The sequence below is a fragment of the Belonocnema kinseyi genome, chromosome 10, assembly GCF_010883055.1.
Source record: "Belonocnema kinseyi isolate 2016_QV_RU_SX_M_011 chromosome 10, B_treatae_v1, whole genome shotgun sequence".
NCBI classification, from domain to species: Eukaryota; Metazoa; Arthropoda; class Insecta; order Hymenoptera; family Cynipidae; genus Belonocnema; species Belonocnema kinseyi.
The window spans coordinates 114,403,376-114,428,022 of record NC_046666.1 but is presented as its reverse complement, the minus strand read 5'-3'; the positions used below and the strand labels follow the sequence as shown (position 1 = coordinate 114,428,022).

Here is a 24,647-nt window from a genome sequence, read left to right as displayed (position 1 = left end):
TAAGATGTAATAATAATGTCTTTATTCAGCTAATCACTTTACTCATCCGAAAAGATCGGACTACGAGCTGTCGTGATTCACTGCTGCTCGCACACTGTTTTTCTCAAGCGACAAGACTATCATCACACACTCAAACTGAGAAATTATGTGACTTCAAACATTCTTTTAAATTATAAGGAAACTGAAAATAGCTTTGAAATAGGCGATGTCGATAAATTGAATCATTTTCAATCGTAGAAAATCGCATAAAGACGAAACATCACAACTTTAAACATACCGCCCGCCTCGTGAGTGGTAACTGCACGATGAAAAGAAAAAGAAAACAATAAGTGCTTAATCGAGTATTTGTCAACAACGCAAATGTCGCCCGCCGTAAAGAAACAGTATAAATGTAACAAAAATTTAATAGTCTTAGCCGCCCGCCATAATCCACTAATTCACAAAATATTTTGTTTTTTAATTTAATTAATAATAGTTGTTCAGATTTCGCTTATTTCTTTCGCTCTTACTGGTAACAGACAAATCTGAGTAATCGGGCATTCGTATTCCGAACTGGAATTTCTTACGCAAACAGAACGTACTAAATCGTCCTTTCCTTTGTAGCATTTAACTATGCGACCTAACAACCATCTAGAAGTAGGTAACGAATCATGTTTTAAAAGAACGATGTCACCGATCACAAGATTTAGTTTTTTGTTGAACCATTTGTAGCGTTTTTGTAAATACTGTAAATAATCATCAGTCCATCTTCTCCAGTAAATACTTGCAATTTTGTGTACTAACTGCCATCGATTTAATCGATTTTCCGAAGTAAATTCCAATGAGGGTTCTGGTATGCTGGTCAAAGGGGCTACAATCAGAAAATGTCCAGGTGCAAGATAGGAAAACTCTTCAGGATCATTTGAAAGAGGGGCAATAGGACGGGAATTGAGACTAGCTTCTATACGAGTAAGAAGGGTATAAAACTCATTTTACGGTCAGTACTGTAAAATGTACCATTATCACTGTACAAGTGTACAGGTCTTCCTCGCCTTAAAGGAAATCGCTGAAAGGCGGCGAGAAAAGCGGCAGATGAATAATCATAAACGAGTTCTAAATGGACAGCTCGCGTACAACAATAGACGAAAAGCGCAACGTAAGTTTTGTAACTCCATCTGCCACGGCCGGAAGCAAAACGAACATTAAATGGGCCTGCATAGTCCACAACAGAATGTGTGAGTGGACGATTTGTGGTTACTCTAAATTTTAATTAAGTCCCCCATAAATTGTTGAGACAAAGCCGCTCTCTCACGTGTGCACTCCAGGCAACCTTTGATCAGTCGATTAACTAAAGAGCGAGCTCCTGAAATCCAGTAACTCTGTCTGAGCGTATATAAAGTTAATTGCTGACTACCGTGTAAAGATCGAAGGTGAGCATGCGTAGCAATAAGCTCTTTTATGTGGTGACGCGCCAAAATGATAGGATGCTTCTCATTAAAACTGATAGGAGCATGCCGTAGTCTGCCACCCTACCTTAAGAGATTGTTGGAATCCAAAAATGGATTCAAACTTTTTAATAGCGAGTTCTTTGGAACCACCCTATCTTCTTCGTTCAAAGCTTTTATCTCATTAGAAAAGGAATTTTCCTGAACAAATTTAATCCAAAATATAACAGCTTGTTGGATTTCAATCACATTAAGAGACATGTTTTGTAAATTTAGGTTTAGACTTATTAAGTTTTGAGTGTTTGAACACAAAGGCATCAATAATACTTCTACAATAGGCAGTTACGCGAAGCAATCTTGGCCAAGAGGAGAATTTAAGCCTTCAAGTTAAATGGACTTTTGATCACACTCATAACATGATGTCTCTCTAGTGGCCGCTGTTCTAAATTTGATTGCGCGGGGGCTGCGTGGCGATATTCAGGCGATTTTGAGGAATGTAAAGTTAACCAAGGTGGACCTTGCCACCATGAGGAATGCCTTATCAATTTTTCGGGCGTGAGTCCCCGTGTAGCGCAGTCGGTTGGATTATCTTGAGTAGAAATGTATCGTCATTTCGCGCGAGGTACCAGCTCATGAATTAGGGAAACTCTATTGGCAACAAACAAAGGCCAATTGGAAGGATGTTTTCCTAGCCAAGCCAAAACTGTTACCGAATCAGTGTGACAGTAAACAGGTATTTTATCCAATGACATAGTTTCCATGACAAACTTAAGTGTCTTAATTAGTAACGCAGCTCCACACAACTCCAAACGAGGAATTGATACATATTTAACAGGAGCTGCTTTAGATTTAGCCATTAGTAGGCAAACATGAGCTTGTTTTAAATGGTCACTAAGAATTCTAATGGAAACGGAAGCTGAATGAATAAGCTGTTGACGAAGCGTCAGAAAAGCCATGAAGCTCGAATTCAGAGTTTGTCTGCAGTTGTCGTGTCCATCTGGGGACTTTAAGTGCTTCTAATTTTTCCAGAGAACAATGATAATTTAACCATTGAATATTAAGATCATCAGGTAGTCTGTCGTCCCAGTCGAGTTTAGGTAGCCAAAGTTCTTGCTTCAAAATTTTTGCCACTATTATGACTGGAGTTATCCAACACATAGGATCATACAAATTAGCTATTAATGAAAGAACAATCCGTTTTGTTGTATTTTCGACTAAAGAAGAAGTAATTTTAAAAAGGAATTAATCGGACATAGGATCCCAAAGTAAACCTAGGACCTTCAGCTGAGCATCTTTTGCTAACGGAAATTCGATAGCACGTTCGTGTTCTCCCGAGGGACAATCTTCCAATAGTTCGGGTTCATTTGCGGCCCATTTTCGCAAATGGAAACCGCCAGCTTCTAAGAACAGTGTTACTTGAGCTCGCACCTGTTTAGCCTCAATCTGACTATCTGCACCAAACAAAACATCATCGACGTAAATATTATTTTCTAATATAGTTTGGGCTAAAGGAAATCTATTTCCTTCATAATAAGCTAACTGCTTAACCACTTTGTTAGCCAAATAAGGAGCACAGGCAATACCGTAAGTAACGGTTAAAAGTCTATAAGCGACGAGCCTTTTATCAGGAGAAATCCAGACAACTCTGATAGTTGCAATTCCGAGGGTCAACTAGAATTTGTCTAAACATGTTTTCAATGTCAGGCATATAAACAAAGCGATGTGATCTCCAATGAATAATGGTTGAAACCAAATCATTGAGAATCTTGGGACCGATGTGAAGATGAGAATTCAACGAAGAATTATTGGAAGTTAAACTGGAAGCGTTGAAAACAACCCTCAACTTAGTAGTGGAACTACTTTCTCCTAAGATAGGGTGATGAGGCAAATACACAGTTTGTGGAAAACTATCCAATTCCTTTTCTTCAAGAAGTTCTGTGTCCAAGGTTTTCATATTCTTTGGCGAAAGCCATAAGCGCACATGTTACACTTTTTCTTTGAAAATGAAATATACCTATTTCCACTTGCTTTCAGAACATAAATATAGTGTCACAAAGATTCAGTATAGGTCTTAATATTATTCCTCACTTAAATCCGAAAATAAAAGTTTTGACAGGGACTTGAAAAAACACGAAAATCTCCCAAACTAGAACCGCCCACAAAATCTGTTTTCTTGCGTATGCCCATGAATTGTAAATATTGATCTTTTCAGGGCCATAGGAACATTTTATCATATAATTATATTTCACGAAATGATTTTCGTTACCTAAAAAAAAGAAAAATGTCGAAGACATGAACAGTCGCCGTGAAACTGTCCGGAAGGGAGGCCCAATGCGGTGTACACTCCAGCACCTCGTAGGATTATCCAAAACAGTCTGCGCAAAAAATGTATTAGTATCTATATACATGTGGTAACTATGAACCAATAATATTGAAAACATAATGATAATTGGCTAAAAGGGAGGCTTTAGAACACAAAAGTTGATTTTTTCGGAAAACATTTCAAACTTCGACCCTGACAAAAACATGTTTATTTTTTAATTTAACGTATGATTCTGTGACTTCCCTTCGACTTTTTTCAAGTATTTCTGGCATTTGGATTCGCGTTCCGTTTGCGCCAATGCATCGAGTATGGTGGGGGTATTAGTGCAATTCTAAGTCGAACGTATTTAAGCATCGGATTGGCGGGACCTTGGTTTGTTGGATCATGACTTTAAGCGTTTCAAACTATAAATGTAGATAATAAAAAATGCGTTTTTTCAAGCCTCTATAGGGAGTGCCCCCTCAAACAAAAAGGTTTACAAGAAAATTTTATATTTTATGTGATTTATATAGGAAATTTAAAGAATATTTCAAATATATATTTTATTTCAGACAAATAAAATAACCAAAAAAAAATTTTTTTTATGAAGTCATTTCTTCGATTGCTAATTAATTATGTGATACTTAATAAAAGGACAAAGAATAGTAAACAATTTTAGAAAAAACGCAACTTTCTAATTATCTAAGAGAAGATAGTTATAATCAATAATACATTTTTTAACAATTATGTTTGGTTGTGTGAAATTTTGGTGACTCCTTTCCACTATTTTGTATTTAATTCCAGTAAGAATGTATTAATTGGCTTCTTTTTACACACTCGTTTCTTTCGAAGGTTCTTTTTCAATTGATTACACAGGCCGACAAATTTTAAAGCCAGAGACCAGACCTAACATTTCCGAAGGATTTTGATGCGCTGAATCCGAATCCGAACTCAAAATTGCTCCTGTACGTCAAGTTTTCAAGATATCCTAACCTAAATATGCAAAAAACGTGTTTTTTAGCTGCTTTTGAGGTTACGTAACTGTACAAGAAAAATATTTAACACAAAGCTAATATGGAATTTGAAAGTACTAATCTTTCCCTTTCAAACCTACTTGGATTTATTAGGATATCTTTATTTTTCACCAAAATATTGTAATTTCAAATTTTTAATTTTAGCGTTTTAACCCAATAATGCTGAGGTGTTCAGATTTATACAACGCATTCTCTATTGCTGACGGTACGATATTTTTTATTCAAAATATTACCGCAGGGGTTTTCGAGGGTGCCCATTCTATTGCCGTTGTCAGTTTTTTGTTATAACCCCTAGAAGATCCAATATGGCGGCCACAATTGAGGGCTTTAAAAAAGAACAAAGAATCCCGCACAAAATATCAACAAAAAAGCGTGCAGTCGTTTGGAACCAAACTTCGCACATTGATAAAACAAAAGAAGACGCGCAGATAGTCTTCGATCCCTAGCTGGCTCACTGAGCTGGCAACGCTTATATGACGTATTATGCGTAGGTGATGAAATTCGTTTTTTGCTACAAATCTTTCCGTGTTAGAGATCACGTTTGAGTGGCGGGCTAACTGTTGGAGTCGTAGGTGATTAAATTCTTTTTGTATTTGAAATCTGTCTAGCGGTTACATTTCGTGTCGATCGTGATTTTTGTATATAGCGAGTTTTAGAATTTCCACACTACTGTTCATTATAAGAAAAGAAATGAGTTCAAGAACTCCTTGCGCTAAGAAAGTTAATACGTTTTGTTACGTTTGTGGAAATTATGAAATTATATACTCCTTTATCATTAGAATTTATGGTAGATAACAGAGCTTTTAGAACATAGATACAAGTTGTTGTGAATTGAATGAAGTTTTCCAGTGTATAACAGATATGATTAAGAAATTTCGAGGGATGTGGCTTAAGCCCCCTCCCCCCGGAGTTTCTCCGCTGACCTCGCAGCGCCTCTCTCTCTCGTCCCCTTGGAACACCTTCTCCTGTATAACGGGAACTCTTATAGCCCGACTAAAGTGTAATCGCAACCTCTTTTTGATGATAGGAAAAAAATAGTTTTCAATGTATTAGGTTGTTGAAGTTGAAATGGCCATTTTTGATTTTATAATAAAATCAAAAACTCTTGGTCTGCATGAAACTAATATGACCCCATTCTCGTGATTAGTAAACATTTATTTCTTTACTTATTCGCGAAAATTTAAAACAGCGTTGAAAAATATTTGGGTGTTTTCATTTTATTTTGCCGATGTCGATTGCAACCTAAAATTTAAAAATGCGATTCTTAACCGAGAAAATTAAGTTAACATCAATAGAGTTATACTTCGTTTCAATCTAAGGTGACGCGCCGGGTGCTAGGAAAAGCGTCGAGTTGAGCCACCGTTTGCCCTTCTGCAAAGTTTTTAAGAGTGAAATCCGCACGTACATCCAGAATTTGAATGGCGATAAGCAAATTCGGAACATCCGCCCGATTCGTTTCAAGATAAAACGATTTTTTACTTCTGCTACGGTCATTATAGATAACCGCCCGATGTGATATGTGCGTAGGTGTAATGTTGGACCGATTAGATTGAAGTGAAAAACGGCTCTGAGATTAACGGAATTAAATTAAGGATGATAAGATAAAGTTAAGGTCTGGATGGGTCGGGAAAGGTTTATTCAAGATCTTCTTTTGCACAAGGAAGGAGGCAGAGCTTTACAATCGGTCTCTCTAACTCGGTAGTAGCTGTTCCGACCGTAACGGCACGAATTAGGCCATTCTCTTCCAGATGTACCTCAATAACTCTGCATAAAGGCCGTTTGGTAGGTAGAATCGTCTCATCAGATTCTTTAAAAATGGTCAGATCTTTTATCTGGACAGATTGTTGACCATTTTCCACCTTTCATTAGTAGGAACGTGCTCCTGGATAAGCGCAGGTTCAGGAACAACGGCGAGTGGTCCTCCAATGAGCCAATGTCTTGGAGTAAGCGCAAAAAATAAAAGTCCTGCGAATTACGTAAAGCCTCTGCGAAGAGTGCACTCAGCTCGGCATCGGATCGGACGAAATTTGTTCCTTGGTCACTTGTCAGAGTAGAACAAATGCATCTTCTTGAGGTAAAGCGTCGATGGGCAGCTAGAAATGAGAAAGAACTATAATCAGACACTGATTATAGATGTCCAGCAGGAGTAGACGTGCAAAAAATCGCAATGTAAACTTTATACGATTTTTGCCGACGTCCAGGGGTTGCTTATATTCTAATTGGACCTACAAAATCCACGCCACTGTGGAGCGAGCACCGAGTGCGCAGCACGCGATTAGGAGATAGATTCCAAATAAGCTGCGTGGCAGTGGCGGGACGATGATGAATACATACCACACATCGTAGAATGTGAGACTTTACTATCTGTCGACCTCGTGGAATCCAAAATTGACGTCACATGGTGGCGAGTGAGCTGGGTACCCTTATGATGGGTATACTGATGGCAACTGTCGACGATCAGATCTGTGAAAGGAGACATCGATGGCAAGATATATGAGTGACTCTCATCAGGATTCAAAACGGAATGTTTTAGACGGCCAAAAACTCTTAAAAGCTGCTGAGTATCTAGAAAAGGGTTAACCCCTTCGTTGGCATTGACGCAAAATTGGATCCGCCATTTTATATTTTGTAATTTTGATTTCATTTTCGGATTCAGCGACCCCGAAAACCCCAGGATACAAATTTTCAGGATAACAAATTTTCCTGCGATTTTGGGTACTTTTGGTCGAATTTTCTCTGCAAACGAAAGCTTCAGCTTAATGAGTGGGTTTCGGCTTCGTAACTTCTCGATTTATTTATTTAAAATATTTGAAGTAGTGGAAGGGAAATGGGCCTGCTGAAAGTTTTGAATCTAATATAATCGAGCGTGGTCGAGATCAGCTGGTACAAGGACTTGAGGCTGCCCATAAGGACATGATCGATTGATGATTCTGCATTCTTTCAGGGTATTGATTTATCGAATACACCATGCGGTCACTCGAGTTAATTTTCCTACAGTAGATGCACAATGAGCAAAACGATACCACATATGAGGATAAGAAACTGTCGTCTGGTGTACGACTACACGTCGTTCCATGTCAGTATCGACTTCAATATTTGGATCAAAAGTGGCCAAGGAAGTCTGTTTCTGAATGCCGATCCGGATTAACTCATTAGAGCGAGAAAGCGTCGAGCTGTTTAGCAGAAAGGCCTTGAGAGCAGTTCGCAGGATTCTCGATCCTAGGAATGTGATGCCAATAAGCATATGGAAGGGATGGCTAATGGACTCAAGTGCCTTGATTCCGGTAGTGAGAAATGTCTTGAGCGGGTCAAACGTTTGCGGTTTTACTTCTCGATAGAGGTTTCACAGTCCTGGCGGGAATGCTGATTCAGTCGTTGACCTGTAGCGTAGGTGAACTAATCATCTTATGTGTCAGCGGGACGTTTAGGAGCAGTTAACACACCGATGGCTTCTGTTGTTCCATGTAGAAGCTTCCTCAACTCAGAGGAAAATTTCGTAGATACTGGATGTAGAGAACATAAAGCGGCAGTCTGAGATCTTACCAACAATACAGAGTTTTGATGTTTCCGTTAGTAAATCCCATGCTCGAGTGATAATGCAATCTTGCAACATTTGTTGTTTTCGGGTTTGTCACGACAATTTCATTAAATAAAATTACGGTCATTCGGCCAATACAAATAATTGCCCGAAAATGTGTGAAGTTCGATCTTCGGAAGTTCAGGACCATGGCGGTGATTAGCTTTTCGACCAGGGTCTCCTTGATCATCCCCAAAAGTTGCTCGTCTATCATAGGTATCCATTTTGTTAAAAAATAACCGATTTTGACTAAATAGTGTTTCTCCTTTTCACTACAAATTTATTTAGAGAAGTACGGCAGCTTCTCATCCTCCTTTAGTATATAAGGGAAGTACCTCTGGATGCTTCTCTTAAAATTGATCCCATTTTTTATCGAGATTCTGCATGCGAGCCTTGCATGCTCCACGTGTAAGACTAGCCGCACCTAATTTTTCAAAATTAACATAAGCCCGTGAAATAATATCGTTCAATATGATTGTTTCGTCGATCAGTTTGTCAATTTTCTCTGTAGTCATTTTGAATGGTAAGAAATGAATGATTTGACGAAAAGATTATAAAAGAGAATAGCCAATAATATTCAAGTCGAGGAGAGCACACATACTTAAATATTCGAACTGAATTTAATAATATAAACAAAATAATTTATTGCATATCGATATAATATTCAATCAATTTGGAGGCATACAAGAAAATCGACAATCAATAATAAACATGGAACGAACTCACAGATATCGCTATCGAAGAATGTTGACAACTTTTTAATGTTCACTTGAGAAGATAAAAAAAGCCTGAATAATTAGACTCTGCTGTTATATAGAATGAGGATTGACGAACATAAGGATGACTTCCTTCCTTCTATTTTTAGATGCGAAGAAGCGAGCGAGGCGATGATTTCCTTCCTTCCGTATGTAGATGCGCAGAAATGAGATAGACGGTTATTTCCTTTCTTCTACTCGTAGGCGGTAAAAAAATGTGAGGGAGGATGACAGTGACTCGTAACACTTGATTTCAGGTGTGCATCACTCACGCGTAAACCATCTGTTTCATAATTGATTATTGCGAGCGTGTGTAACTCATAAGACAGTGTTTGTAACGAGTGTCTCGATGAACTGCTTAATGTTTGTATATACGTTATTTACACGCGCTGGTTCACGCCGATAAGCACTGGGATGTACGGTTCACGTTAATCCCTTTGATGAATATAAATTTACATACTTTTATCGAGAGAAAGTTTGGAGTTATAATTACAAGCTCGATTACGATGAATGATGCACTATGCTTTTATATTCCAGGTGCATTCACTCTTTTCATTCAAACTTGCCCTTAAACTTGCACTTGTTTCACATTTAATGCGCATAACGCTTTTGCAAATACTTGATGCGATCGTTTTTTAGCGATTTCATACCGATTTTGGTATGAGTATCCGGCTCGAAGGACTAATGTTTTGGATTAGAATCGATCATAAAAATTTACGCGCAAGTGATGAGGTGAAAACAAGAAGGAAACATATAATTAACTTTAATTTTACTTCAATAAAGATACACGTGGTTTCAGTCTAAGGTCTCGGGTCGAGTGCAAGAAAAGCGTCAAGTTAAGCGCCCGTTTGCCCTTCTGCAAAGTCTTTAAGAGTGGGGGCCGGGAAATTCGCACGTTAACCCAGAATTTGTATGGTGATTTGTATGTTTTATTTGGAAATTTCATTTTCAACATGCAAATGTACAGAAAAATTGAACATTCATGTGCATTTTGTAATGCAGAAAAACTCAATTTCTACTATTTAAAATTGAGTTGAATCAAATCAGTCGCATTCAAGAGTCTTCAAACTTTTATTTAACATGCTCAAAAGTAACTTTATTGTAAAATAATAAGGAAAATGACATTTTAAGAACTATTAAAATATAACCATTTTTCAGCACTTCCATAACCTTATTAAAAATATTGTGCTTACACGGAGACATTGAGCTTGGAAGTTCCATAAAAATATGATCGAAATTAATATTGAACTTTTCTAAAATGTGGATATTCGCGGTCGATGGCGATAATGAACGTAGTAATTATGAAAATTTATTAGCATTTTCCACTGGTTATACTGGTTTTTAGCTCAGTGTAACAATTTGTTGAGATCTTGTTTTTGGTTATATGCTATTCGTGTGGAGTATAAAAATGTAAAAATACATATTATTCGTTACTTATGTTGAAATGCTTTATGTTTCAAGATTTATATTAGTCTTCATAATAATTGTCATACTTTATTTTACAGACTTTAAATTTTGTATGCAATATTTTGAATCCTTGTTCAGGATATGCAAAATGGTGATTTATGGCGTTTATATTGTTTCAAAATCTGGCGGATTAATTTTTAATCATGATCACAACGTGCCAAAAGTAGAAACAGAAAAAGTATTTAATTTTCCACTTGATATTAAATTGGCTTACGAAAATAAGAAAACTGTTGTTGTCTTTGGCCAACGAGATGCAATAAATGGTAAGTTTATTGATCATGTGGATATGCCCATATTATTTTCAATAAGTTAAGCTCCTTCTCTGACAGCCGCAGTCGTACATAGAGGTTCCGAAACTCCAGAAGGGGGGGGGGGGCATTGAAATGATGACTTGCGAAAGAGAACAGCTTGATGATGTTATCGGAAAGGATTAGGATTACATATTTATTTTTTACGGTACTGAGAGTTTCTAGACCTGTATGCACGGTCGTGGTTACAGCTTAATTTACTTTCCAACTATAAAATAACTAATGGAGATTAAACTGATGGGCAGCGTCATGGAAGAAGAAAGTCATTAAAAGATGGTTTATTCACTTTGTAATCAAACTCAGAACTTCTAAGTAAATAAGAATGTATTCTAAGGAGTTGAAAGTGCAGAGACAGTATTTAAACTGTTCCCCCGGCTGTACAGGATTGTAGTTCTTTGTTCGTCGAGTCGCTCGTGATCTCGCACTCTTGCTCGTCGATCGTCCAGACGCGTACTGAGTCGACCTTCACAGGGCTCCCGAAAACACACACGCAGATTTCGTTTTTTCCCTTGCTTATATTAACGCACTTGGAATTGAAGCTTCTAATGTATCCCCAGAGGGTTTACATTTTTCTTGCACCTTCTTTCCTATTCCTTTGCACACCCCCCACTTATACACTTACTTGGCGGTTGGAGGGGGATCTACAGTTTAAGGTGGGTTCCGAACCACCAAGAGCAACAGCTTTAAGTATTTGAGAAAACATTCTTCTCTAGAGGTACCGGTCCCACGACTCTCCGGAGATGAACAACTCCCTTGCTAGGCTAGGGTTCATCGCATGGGCTGCCGAGGTGCTTCCAGAGTGCGAGGCGGAAATCAAACCCGCAAGCCGACAGAGTGGTTCCAAAGCCTACGTTTTAGCCCCCACGACTATCGTCCCACTTTTATTAACGCACTTACTATTCGTTTTCATCGCAGTCAAATCTTGAATAAGAATTCGTATAATTCGCACATCGATTTCTTGTTAGCTATCATAACTTTCCTAGCAGTTCAGGAGAATTTATGCAAAGACGTGACCACTAAGCAGCCTACATTTATGTGTATCTTTCATGCTGCCTGATGCTTTCGTTTTTTCCCTATACGAAATTCTCGTATTTCCAAAGAAAATGATAGAACTAGCTAGTGACGGAATAAAGCACGAAAGGAAAGTGTAAAGATATGGCATGTCGAAAGATGGGTTGAGTTAGAAACAAATGTGGAATGTACAATTATTATACATTTATTTAATAAATTAAAAAGTCCAAGGCCCACCGCAGGCATTATTAAATAGCCTAACCTAAGTTGGAAGTTTGGAAATAAGCGGTAAAGCCAATCACCAGAAAGTGGATTTGAAGAATTGAAATCCCCGGCGATGAGGTCACGATTGACAGTACTTCTAGGCATTCGCGTTTTTAGTGGCGCAGAGTGGTCAAAAATCGGAAAGAGGTGGCCAAAAGTATAAAGTATTCATTAACTGGGCCAAATTTTGTTATCCCTGAGTTTTTAGCGTCGCTAGTTACGAATCCGTTGTCAAAAATTCCGAAAACAAAATGGCGGATCCAATATGGTGGACATGTATGCGAAATGAATGTTTGATTTTCCTAAAAATTGGTATAAGGGGGTTTTCAAGGTCGCTGATTACGAATACGATGTCAAAAATTCCGAAAGAAAAGTGGCGGATCGAATATGGTGGATCAGTATGCTAAATAGATTTTTCATTTTCTTAAAAATTGTTATAAGGGGTTTTCAAGGTAGTTAATTACGAATCCGATGTCCAAAACTAAGAAAAACAAAATGCGAATCCAATGTAGCAGGCGAGTATGGTAAATAAACTTTCCATTCTTTTAAAAATTGACAGAACGGTTTTTTTAGCTTGCTGATTACGAATTCGATTTTAAAAATAAAGAAAAAAAGAAACCATGGATCATATATGGCAGACCTTTATAAAGGTCCCAAAACGTCATGATCAATACACGTTTTTGTTAAATGCTTTTGATTCGACTGTCTTATTATATGGAATTTTTTTATGTAAAGTTTTAGACTAACTGGCGACTTATTGTCAGGTGCAGCTTGTTCAAATGTACCGAAAATGTTTTTCAATACAATTTTTTTGATTAGAACAATAAGGGATAAGTAAACATAGAAATGCGAAGGATTACCGTTTCGTAGGGATAAGTTTAAGTTAAGGTTAGATTTGGTTTACATAAATATAAGGTGAAAATTATTCTCTAAATAAACATGGGAAAGAATACGTTATGTGAACCCACTAAAAATTATTATTTTTTATCGGGTTCAAACTTGGATGAATTATAGCCCTAATGGACCTATATTATTTTAAGAAACCGATTGTCAATATACAGGGGCTGAAGTTTTCACTTTTTCAAGTTATGGACTTATATGCAGCTCGAAATTAAAATTGAGATTGAGCTCAAAACCACAGTTATCTTCAGTTGGTTTTTTGAAGCGTAATAAGAAAAAGCCTATATCAATAAGACTATATCAATCGACTTTACATGATCCTGTAAATTACAATCAGTAAAAGCATGATTCACCAATTAAATAATATTCAAGTACATACCTTTCAGAGACGATTCCATGTTGGGAAAGAAAAATTTGTGGATTATTTTACAAGTAATGAGTTTTTTTTTGCGTAGTCGTTTTTTACTTGTTTCAAACGCGTTAAATATTGATCGAGAAACGCTCACTTTTAGACTCAATCACTGAGTAAAAAAAAAGATCTTCTTGTTATTAAATGTGTCAAGAAATTGCACATATACAACTGAGACTTATCTATAAGTAAAAATACCTCGGAAAAAAATAATTTTGCGAATATTGACCACCTTCTTCCAATTTTTGTCTACTATGTGGCGGGGTAAAGTCCTCACCAGATGTTCAGTACAAAAATTATGTGAGACAGCGTACTGTGGAACAGATCTGGAATTTACTAGCCAGAAAAGTATAGAGCGTTCAGGATTCACTCAAAATACGAAAGGCAAATGGATTCACATTAAAAATCACTTCAGAGTATGAGAAGCAAGGGGAGTCACAACTAAAGGCTCCTAAAAACCAGAGAGACAAGGAGACAATGCACCTCAAAATGTGACAGGCAGAAAGACTTACACCAAAAAGCAAACTAAAATATGAAAGGCAAGGAGCCTTACAATAAAAAGCACCTCAAATATAAGAGGCTTAGATATTCAGCCACCAGAATCATTTATTATTTTATTATAAATTATTTTTGTTCGACAATAAAGCCGTTTTGAACATTTTCTTTAGAAGATACATAAAACGTTCTCTGAGTATCAAAAAATGTACATAAAATAAAACAGTAATTATGAGAAATCAGGCAAATTTTTTTGCTCAAGTATCAAAAGCATGCAGACACAGCAGCATGTCCGGTAGCGCTGAAGCAGCCTTTTGGAGGGGGACACTAGCGCTTGGAACGACGCACAGTGGACGGAGAAAAATAATAATTTACCAAAAGTCTTTTTATGGAGCCATATGACCATGTTGATTACCTATTATAGTTCTTTTTAGGGATTCCAAGGAAGAAGAATTTAATAATAATTTAATCTCTAAAGTGGTATATAGCGAAAAAACCCAACAAAGCAAGGACTTTTGAAATGCACGAGATGGACAACAAATAAAGTTCCCTTTAAAAAGCGTCGTTCCCTTTACAGAATTGAGTTTTTTCTAGTATCATAGAAACAGAAGTATGTTATCAAAGGTTTGGAAAATGAGTGTAGTTGGTCACTACTATGAGCTACAAAGACGATGCTACAAATCAAACTCCAACTCCTTTCTCATCGTAAATACTGTCATGTTTGAAGAAATTGAAAAAAGTCTCGGAAAGTCCCGGCAAAAAAAAATTACGTATCTAATCCACAGTTTACTACCAATCCAGGGAACTTTGATTTAGCTCCGCATGCCTGCGGTCTGCTGAAAAAAACATTAAAATCTATTGTCAAGTTTTTATGTTTGCAATTATTTCACCAATAGTCTGAAAATAACTTGTAAAGAATTCTAGAGTTCACTTTCCTAAAAAAATACGATTTAAGATTTTGGCGTTTCAATTGTAAGTATTTTTAACCTCTTTATAAGATGTGTCGTTTTCGGTCCATTAATAATATTTCAAAGAAAATAATTGTTTGAGGTATGGCGGAGTTCACCTATACCTCAATTTAAAAGACAATTTGCATATATAATGGCGCATATAAAACATTACTTTAACTTGATGGAAGCGTCAAAACATTCGGTGAAAATACAAGAAAAAAAACATAATTTCGAACTCGCATATGTTTTCTGATGAAAGCATGTTCCTGGCATCTTGTGTCTCATTACAATTAATGTCAGGTAATATGACTTTTGATGACAAAAGAATACTCTAGCAAAATCTACGGCCACCTTCTACGTTTTTTTTGCAGAAATATTAGTTCTTGTTGTGTTTGAATGTAGCCGCCTTAGGTCAGTCATGTTTGTGACGTAACACTACGAGAATCATGTGATCATACCGGTTGAGAACGGGCCTTCCTGGCATGGCGTCGACACGAATCATATCGGTCTCGAATGTCCGTACATTATAAATATAGTGTACTCTCTTGCTCATTACCTCTACCAAATAAATATGTACTTTATAATATACGCTATCTAATTACTTGAGGTCCCAACATAACATATTTGGCGACGAGGATGGGATGCTCAAGAATATCAGAAGTAAAATGTTTTAACCTCAAATCAGTGCGTGACTGACTGGTTGTGAAAGTCGTGAAGCGCCAGGAAGCCAGTCTAATTTAAGTGTACAAAGTCGCAAAAACCTTTAAAATTAAAGATTATAAAAGTCTATCGGTTAGTAAAAATCACCAGTCAAGTCTCAAGTGTCGAGTCTTAAGCTTCTAGTCCCAGTCGATATTTAAGCATGACCTAAAATTATAAACTAGTGGGAAAGTCTGTCATAATGACGCCGCGAATTGTAGGGTCAATCCCCCATTTAATTCGGAAGTCGAACCGATAGAAAACTACCTAGAAAGAATGCAGGAATTCTTCACTCTCAACAAAACACTAGATATGGAAAAGAAAGCAGCTCTTTTCGTTCTGATCGGTGCCGAAAGGTACAGAGTATTACAAAATTTGTGCTTGCCGATTGAACGAAATGCTAAAACTTCTAAAGAATTAGTTGACTTGATAAAAAAGCACTACGGTTCAAAAGAATTGGAGCTTTCGGTTCGCTCTATATTCTATAACCGATCTTAGAAACCGGGAGAATTTGTAAAAGATTTTATAGTAGACCTCAAATAATTATCCACAAACTGTAATTTTGGTGATTTTTTGGACCAATCATTAAGCGATAAATTGATAGTAGGTTTCAACGATGAAAGTAAAATCAGAAAAATTACGCTCTGAAACAGATTTAACATTTGAGAAAGCCCCTAGTTTGGTTTTTTATATTGAAATGGTTAAACAAGAATGCCACGAAATTAAAGTGGAACCATCGGAAATATCGTCAGTGCAACAAGTACAGAATCGAAGAAAAAAATTTCAAGACAATACTAAATCGTCATCGAGAGGTCGTGGAAATCAGTGGTTTCCAAATGCATCACAAGGTCAAGGGTCTAACCAGCAGTTTAAACCTGAAAATTACCAATGCTCACGGTGGGGACGTAAAACGCATATAGCAGTCGAATGTCCGGCGCAAGAGTGGGAATGCTTTAAGTGTGGAAAAATGGGCTATGTCTCAAAAATGTATAAAACACCCGCAGCTAATAATCAATGCGAGGTGGATGATGATTTGCCCGATTACGGCATAAAAAAAATCCACCCTTATGAGTTAAGGAGAAGTGAAGTCGTATTTCCAGGCCAGTCCTTAGGGGTAATAAAAAATGATCACGTGTCAACAGTCGAACCACCATCAGAAGACAGCGAATTCCAGTTCCTTGCCAGCTGTTCCGAGAAGGAAGAAGCGTCGATAAGTGCAGTAGAAATCTCTGTGAGTAATAAGAAATCAGTGAGTATTGAAGGCAAAGCCTTATCAATGCGCGTTACACGCAAAAAACAGCGGGCGCAGGCTGTCGAATCTAAAATCGCCACTGTAGCCGCGCTCACTCTAATTTCAGAAGAAGCATTCCAGTAAATGTGTTATAACACTCCCCTGCAGCCCAGCGTGTTTCGTCTAGTGATCGCCAAAAAGAAAGACAAGCTGTCGAATCTAAAATCGACACTGTAGCCGCGCTCACTCTAATTTCAGAAGAAGCATTCCAGTGAAAATGAAGAAATTAATTCTTTTAAAACAATTGGGGCGATTAACACTAGTAAAATGCGTCAAAATTGGGGGAAAAAATACCCAACAATTTTCCAGTAAAACAACTCTGAGCCAATTAAAAAATTTCAAGCAAACATAATATTAAAAGAGAATGCAAAGCCTGTTTTTCACAGACACTATGAAATACGTTACGTTATCAAAGATAAAGTTCTAGAGGAAATTACTAATCTTGAAAAATATAATATTCTGAAAAAGGTATCATTCAGCAACTGGGCATCACTAATTGTGGTCACAAAAAGAAAAGACGGTAGAATTCGAGTGTGTGTTGATTTAAAGGGGAACTTGAATCCGTGTATTAAAATCGATCATTATCTTCATCCTTGCATGGACGATATTTTGAATGAAATGGTAAATTGTAAGGTATTTTGTTTAATTGATTTGTCAAATGCGTATTTACAAGTAAGGGTAGAACAATTATGCAGAGAATTGCTCACAATGACCGCACCCTGGGGATTATATCAGTATACGCGTCTATGTTTCGGATTAAGCTTAGCTCCTGCGATATTTCAAAGTATTATGATCAATTATTAAATGACGTGCAAGGAGTAAGTGCTTGTATTGACGATACTCTGTGCGGTGGATCAACACTCTCAGATTGTATTCAAACAGTAGAAAAAGTCTTATCTCGTTTAAACGAATTTAATGTAAAAATAAATTTCAATAAAAGTCGCTATTTCGCAAAAAGAATCCCATATTTAGGATTTATACTAGATGAAAAGGGGTTGCACCCTGATCCTGGTAAGGTCAAGGCAATCAGATCAGCACCAAGTCCCACTGATGTATCGAAATTAAAAGCATTTCTGGGGTTATTAACCTTCATGTATAGTTTCCTACCAATGCCAGTAGACATTTTAGAACCTTTGAACAATTTATCGCGCGATGGACTTACGTGGTGCTGGACTGATGAATGCAAGACAGCTTACGAACAAGCGAAAAATTTATTTTCTGAAAAATTGACCTTGGTCGTTTATGATCCGTCTCGTGAAACAATAGTGACGTCTGGCAGTAGCGCGTATGGTGTTGGCGCGGTATTATCACAAATCGTCGATGGCCAAGAAAAGCATGTTGCTTTTGCGTCTTCTACGCTATCTAGAAGGGAGAGGAATTATAGTCAAATCGATCGAGAAGCTTTAGCAATAATTTTCGCGATAAAAAATATCCACGAATATATTTACGGAAGAAAAATGTTGCTAGTCACGGATCGTGAACCACTAAAATTTATATTCAATCCGAGTAAAAGTTTTCCTCAGATGACAACTGCTCGATTAATGCGTTCGTCGCAGAATCTTTCGTCGTATGAATATCAAATTGTACCCGGTAAAAGAAAAAAACCCGGTAAAGAAATCGGCCATGCAGATGCATTATCAAGATTGCCAGTACCAAAGGAAACTACCGGTATCGAAGTAGCTTGACAGTCAGTTCATGATAATTTCTCAAAGAAATTTCTGTCGTTTATCGAAATCGCAAGAGAGACAAAATCAGATCCAGGTTTGAGCGAAGTAACAAATTTGGTAAAAAACGGATGGCCCCGTGAAAAGTCAATTCCAGAGAACGTCAAACTTTATTATACAAATCAAACCAAGTTGTCAATTGAGTCACGCTGTTTAATTTTTGGAAATCGAGTAATAATCCCGAATAAATTGAAAAAAGATGTTTTACGAATTATTTATAAGGATCATCCCGGTATACTACGTTCCAAAATGCTAGCTGGATCTTTTGTTTGGTGGAAGGGACTAGAAGACGACCTTGCGAGACATGGTCGGACTTGTAAACCTTGCCAATTAACACAAAACGATGACAAAAAAAATTAATTGTATCAATGCAAAAGTCAGAATAGTTTCGAAGGTTAGAAATAGCCAAAAAAAGTCTTTAATTAAATGGTTACGTGGTAGAATTATGGATCGCTTCGGTGCCGTCACGTACATGGTAAAATTGTTGCACAATAATATTAAAAAAATGCATATAAATTAATTAAAAACAAGTCACCTTGACGAATGCGAGCACCTAAGTGAAAGAATGTGAGATTTTTCTCAACCGAACAATCACAAGATCACTGAGGAAAATCCCTCAACCTTAAGGGAAAGACAAATTAGGTCTCCGGCGATAAGTGAAAGATCTCCAACAAAAGAAACCCCGAGACGTCCCGACAGAATCAAACAAAAACCAGATAGGTTCCGTCCATAACTTTGAAGGGGAAAGGTATGTTGTGTTTGAATTTAAGCGCCTTAGGTTAGCCATGTTGGTGACGTAACACTACGAGGATCATGTGATCATACCGGTTGAGATCGGGCCTTCCTGACATAGCGTCGACACGCATCATATCGGTATCTAGTGTCCGTGCTTTATAAATATAGTGTACTCTCTTGCTCATTAGCTCTACGAAATAAATATATACTTTATAATATACGCTGTCTAATTACTTGAGCTCCCAACGTAGCAGTTTTTACCTTATGGCAGAAACTAAAGAAAAAACTTTGAAATGAAAAGAACAGATCGACAAACCAATTTAAGATCTGTGTTGTTCTTTGGGCAATGATACGAGAAAACCTTCCTGTTCCTCATCATCTATTATTTATAATGACAGATGGAAAGGTTAGCAATGCAATAAAATCAACTTCTAGTCAAGGAATTTCTCATTTCGTCTGATCCTATTGTTCCGGGGAAGCGAGTACTTCGAAAACGAAAAGATGGGAGCTTGCATCCTCACGTTTTGTAACTACAGAAGACTCCAACGGTACCCAAGCTAATAAATAATGCAGATTAGAATGCTGTACCGATGAATGTGGAATAGTTCTTAATTCATTTACGTTTTCTTTAATTTCAAACTTGATAATCGATTTTGTTAGTAGTACTTATAGTAACTTGGATCGATAAAGTCATAAAAATCTACATCCGTTTAATTAAGTCAATGTTATTGAATACCTCTAGATGATCCTGACTAATTTTTCCCGACAAACCAGATTCAAAGTTGTAATTTCCAATCAAATCTGCTGTAAAGACCAAAAGTAAATGCAAAGCAATTCTCAAGCCTTTGCCTGCCTGATTGTTGAAAAATGCATCTGCCGATAAGAATCCACTTCGAACTCCTTCTTCCTAAGAATAAGGTCACTGAAAGCTATATTCAGTTATCTCAAATAATACAAAGTTAATAATTAAGCAACGTATATTCCTAAAGAGAACTAATGTAATGAAAACATAAGAAGAACCTTCCAATCATCAGAGTTCGGGTTGAGCCGTATTTTAAACCTATTTAATGCTTTAAATAATCTGTCGATTATTAGGCATTATAAGGCTGTCGGCTTACAATCTTTTAAATCGTCGAAATATTTACAGTATTCTCTTAAACCTTTTTCTTTTGAGTTGCTTACAATCTGATATGAATTAAAAGCGAATGTGGAGCTAAATAAACAGTGGTGATTCTCAGAAAAACCTTCATTTATCCAATTTGAACCTCATTATGTTTATGAACTATCCGAAAATGATGCGAGTGTACGTCAGGCTGATCTGGATAAATCTAAATTTGAAAACATTATAGTTATAATTATATTTATAAAACATAAAATTCCTTGTTTTTAAGAATTGAAATACCTTAATAAATGAATACCTTAAGGCGGCTAATGTCGGGGAATAAGAACACTTTTCAATCAATGACCGTTGAGTAAAAAAAAACTAATTCCTAAACTCCTTGTGCTTGCCATTGCAACCAACTTTTTTCCAGAATTTATGATTCGGATTAAAACCATTGTTTAATGTTTATGTTTATAAATATTTAATTTTTCCAGATCAGGAATAGACAGAGAAGAATCGTTAGAAATAATGAATATTTCAAGTTTTATTTCAAGTATAGAATACTTGGCAGACCAAGACCATTTTTGAGAACCACACAGATCATGCACACGTTAATATAGAAATTTTTGTAAGGTGTAAGATTTAATGTCTTTATTGAGTTAATGACTTTACTTATCCGAAAAGATCGGACAACAATCTGTCGCGATTCACTGCTGCTCGCACACTGTTTTTCTCAAGCGACAATGCTATCATCACACACTCAAACTAAGAAATCACGTGACTTCAAACATTCTTTTAAATAATAAGGAAACTGAAAATAGCTTTGAAATGAGCGATGTCGATAAATTGAATTATTTTCAATCGTAGAAAGTCTCATAAAGACGAAACATTACAACTTTAAACATACCGCCCGCCTCGTGAGTGGCAACTGCACGATGAAAATAAAAATAAAACAATAAGTTCTTAATCGAGAATTTGTCAACAACCCAATGCCGCTCGCCGTAAAGAAACAGTATAAACGTAACACAAGTTTAATAGTCTTAGCCGTCCACAATAATCCACTAAATTTACAGAATAATTTTTTTTTAATCTAATTAATAATAGTTGTTTATATTTCACTCATTTCTTTTGCTCTGACTGGTAACAGACAAATCTGAGTAATTGGACGTTCGTAATCTGAAGTGGCAGTTTTTATGCGAACAGAACGTACTAAGTCGTCCTTACCCTTGTAGCATTTAATTGTACAGTCTAACAACCATCTAGAAGGCTATACGAATCATGTTTCACAAGAACGATATCACCGATTACAAGATTTAGCTCTTTGTAGAACCATTTGTAGCGTTTTTGTAAAAATTGTAAATAATCAACAGCCCATCTTCTCCAGTAAATCTCTGAAATTTTGTATACTAACTTCCATCGATTTAAACGATTTTCCGAAGGAAATTCCAATTAGGGTTCTGGAATGCTGATCAAAGAGGCTCCAATCAAAAAATGTCCAGGTGTAAGATATTAAAAGTCTTCAGGATCATTCGAAATAGAAGCAATTTGACGGGAATTGAGAAAAGTTTCTATACGAGTAAGAAGGGTATAAAACTCTTCATATGTAAGAATATGTGCACCTACAATTCTTTTCAGATGGTGTTTAAGATGAATAATCAGAAACGAGCTCTAAATGGACAGCTCGCGTACAACAACAGACGAAAAGCGCAACGTAAGTTTTGTAACTCTTTCTGCCAAGACCGGAAGCAAAGCCACTCTATTGGCCTTTGTTCTAAATTTGATTGCGAGGGGGCTGGGTGGCGATATTCAGGCTATTTTGAGGAATACAAGGTTAACCAAGGTAGGCCTTGCCACCATGAGGAATGACTTATCAATTTTTCGGGCGTGAGTCCCGCGTAGCACAGTCGGCCGGATTATCTTTAGTAGAAATGTATCGCCAATTCGCGCAAGGTACCAGCTCATGAATTAGGGAAACTCTATTAGTAACAGACACAGGCCAATTGGAAGGATGTTTTCCTAGCCAACCCAAAACTGTTACGGAATCAGTGTGATAGTAAACAGGTATTTTATCCAATGACATAGTTTTCATGACAAACTTAAGTGTCTTAGTTAGCAACGCTGCTCCGCACAACTCCAAACGAGGAATTGATACATATTTAACAGAAGCTACTTTAGATTTAGCTAATATTAGGCAAACATGAGCCTCCTTTAAATCTTCACTAAGAATTCTAATGTAAACGAAAGCTGAATAAGCTTTTGACGAAGCGTCAGAAAAACCATGAAGCTCGAATTCCGAGTTTTTCTGCAATTGTTGTGTCCATCTCGGGAGTTTTAAGTGCTTCTAATTTTTCCAGAGAACCATGATAATTTAACCTTCGAATTTCAAGATCATCAGGTAGTCTGTCGTCCCAGTCGAGTTTACGCAGCCAAAGTTCCTGCATTACAATTTTTGCCACTATTATGACTGGAGTTATCCAACACATAGGATCATACAAATTAGCTATTAATGAAAGAACAATCCGTTTTGTTGTATTTTCGACGAAAGAAGAAGTAATTTTAAAAAGGAATTAATCGGACATAGGATCCCAAAGTAAACCTAGGACCTTCAGCTGAGCATCTTTTGCTAACGGAAATTCGATAGTAAGTTTGTGTTCTCCCGAGGGATAATCTTACAATAGTTCGGAGGATAGTTTGGAGCACAGGCAATACCGTAAGTAACGGTTGAATTCTATAAGCGACGAACCTTTTATCAGGAGAAATCCAGACAATATGCATCTACCATTCCTTGAGATGATTCATTTGTTTTATCGCGTAAGTTTTTTAAGTCTTCTAGAATATTATTCGACACAATAGGAACATCGATAAAGGCTTGTAAATTAGTTGAGATTAAAGCTCTCTTGTTGTCAAATCTGGTCTTTAGCGACTCCCAAGTGGAAATAAAATTAGCATCAGTTATCGAAACATGTCTTACAAAACCTTCAGTTTCGCCCTTTAAGGACAATTTCAAATGGTGTAATCTTGTTACATTTGACAAGGAATCGTTTTGAATTATCAAAGCATTAAATGAATCGCGGAAATTCTCCCAATCCTTGTAGTCTCTTGAAAACTCCGGTAAAGTGATTTGAGGAAGTTTAGCAGGCAAGGAATCATGACGAATAATTTAAGACTGATTTAAACTTTCATTAGCCGTAGTCTCAAGAATAAGCAAGACCAATTGATTATATAAAAAATCTCGCACATTGAGATAAGCATCTTCAATAGCGAGATACTTAGACTTTGTGAAATATTTCAATTTCTCACGCTCAGCTGACGTAGTTTCAGCTTTAATTTTCAGATGCAGCATTTCACAACTCTTCCAGTGTTTGTCAGGAAGTTCTATCCGGGATTTAACAGTAGCCACTGTTAGATTGGATTTTCCAATTTTCTTAAAATTGGTTTCAGTGCGTAGAATCGCCTGAGAAATCTCTGATAACTCAGGGAATAATGCATTCATTTTAACAAAAGGAGAAATTTACATTGACAGTTGCTGGTAATTCAGCTAAAATTGAAAAGTCTTATTTTGCAAACTAAAGAACTGATTTACTTTAGTTTTAAAGTGCTCTGACAAGGCGAGCAAATTTGAGTGTGCGAGAGCATAAATATTAATAAAATTTCAATAAATCATCACTGAAATACTACGGTGTGAATTATTATTTTGTTGGCCAGAACGAGCCTCTCTCATCATGGGTAAATTAAAGTTGTCATCTTACCACTGCAGAAGGTTAGAAATCGATGAAGTCTAAAATTAAATGTGTTGACAATTATCCAAATATCAGCTGGCAAACTTGTTATTTCTTCCTTCAGGTGAAGAATAATGAAAGACCGATCCAGTGAAGAATGACAGCATGAAAGAGTACAGTATAGACTGCTTGGAGAAGGACGACTGCCTTAAAGTACGTGCGAAGATGTTGTCACCAGCTTATATCCTTGCTATGCGACCTCAAGCCGTCATATTTTCCATCTATTTCCTGTGCTTTCACTTAATAAAATTTCTCACTTTGGTTTTTTCTGTATAAAATTTACACTTTTGAATGTTTTTCATGATCTTCTATCAGGCTTGAAGGACCATTTGTTTAATGTTTATGTTTATAAATGTTTAATTTTGCCATATCAGGAATAGACGGAGAAGAATCGTTAGAAATAATGAATAGTTCAAGTTTT

The 24,647-nt window shown here is 36.8% G+C and overlaps 1 protein-coding gene across 4 annotated transcripts in view; it reads left to right on the top strand.

The window, feature by feature from the left end:
* The window catches only part of LOC117181729 (trafficking protein particle complex subunit 4), a 73,245-nt gene that overhangs the window by 10,713 nt on the left and 37,885 nt on the right, over positions 1–24,647 (top strand). For 3 of the 4 annotated variants that reach the window (XM_033374685.1, XM_033374682.1, XM_033374684.1), the window contains one exon: positions 10,598–10,822. In XM_033374685.1, coding sequence (XP_033230576.1) covers positions 10,612–10,822 — 211 coding nt within the window. In that variant the 5' untranslated portion in view covers positions 10,598–10,611. Of the gene's footprint in view, positions 1–3,810; positions 3,836–10,597; positions 10,823–24,647 lie in introns of those variants that run through there. The other variant, XM_033374683.1, reaches the window with a different exon arrangement.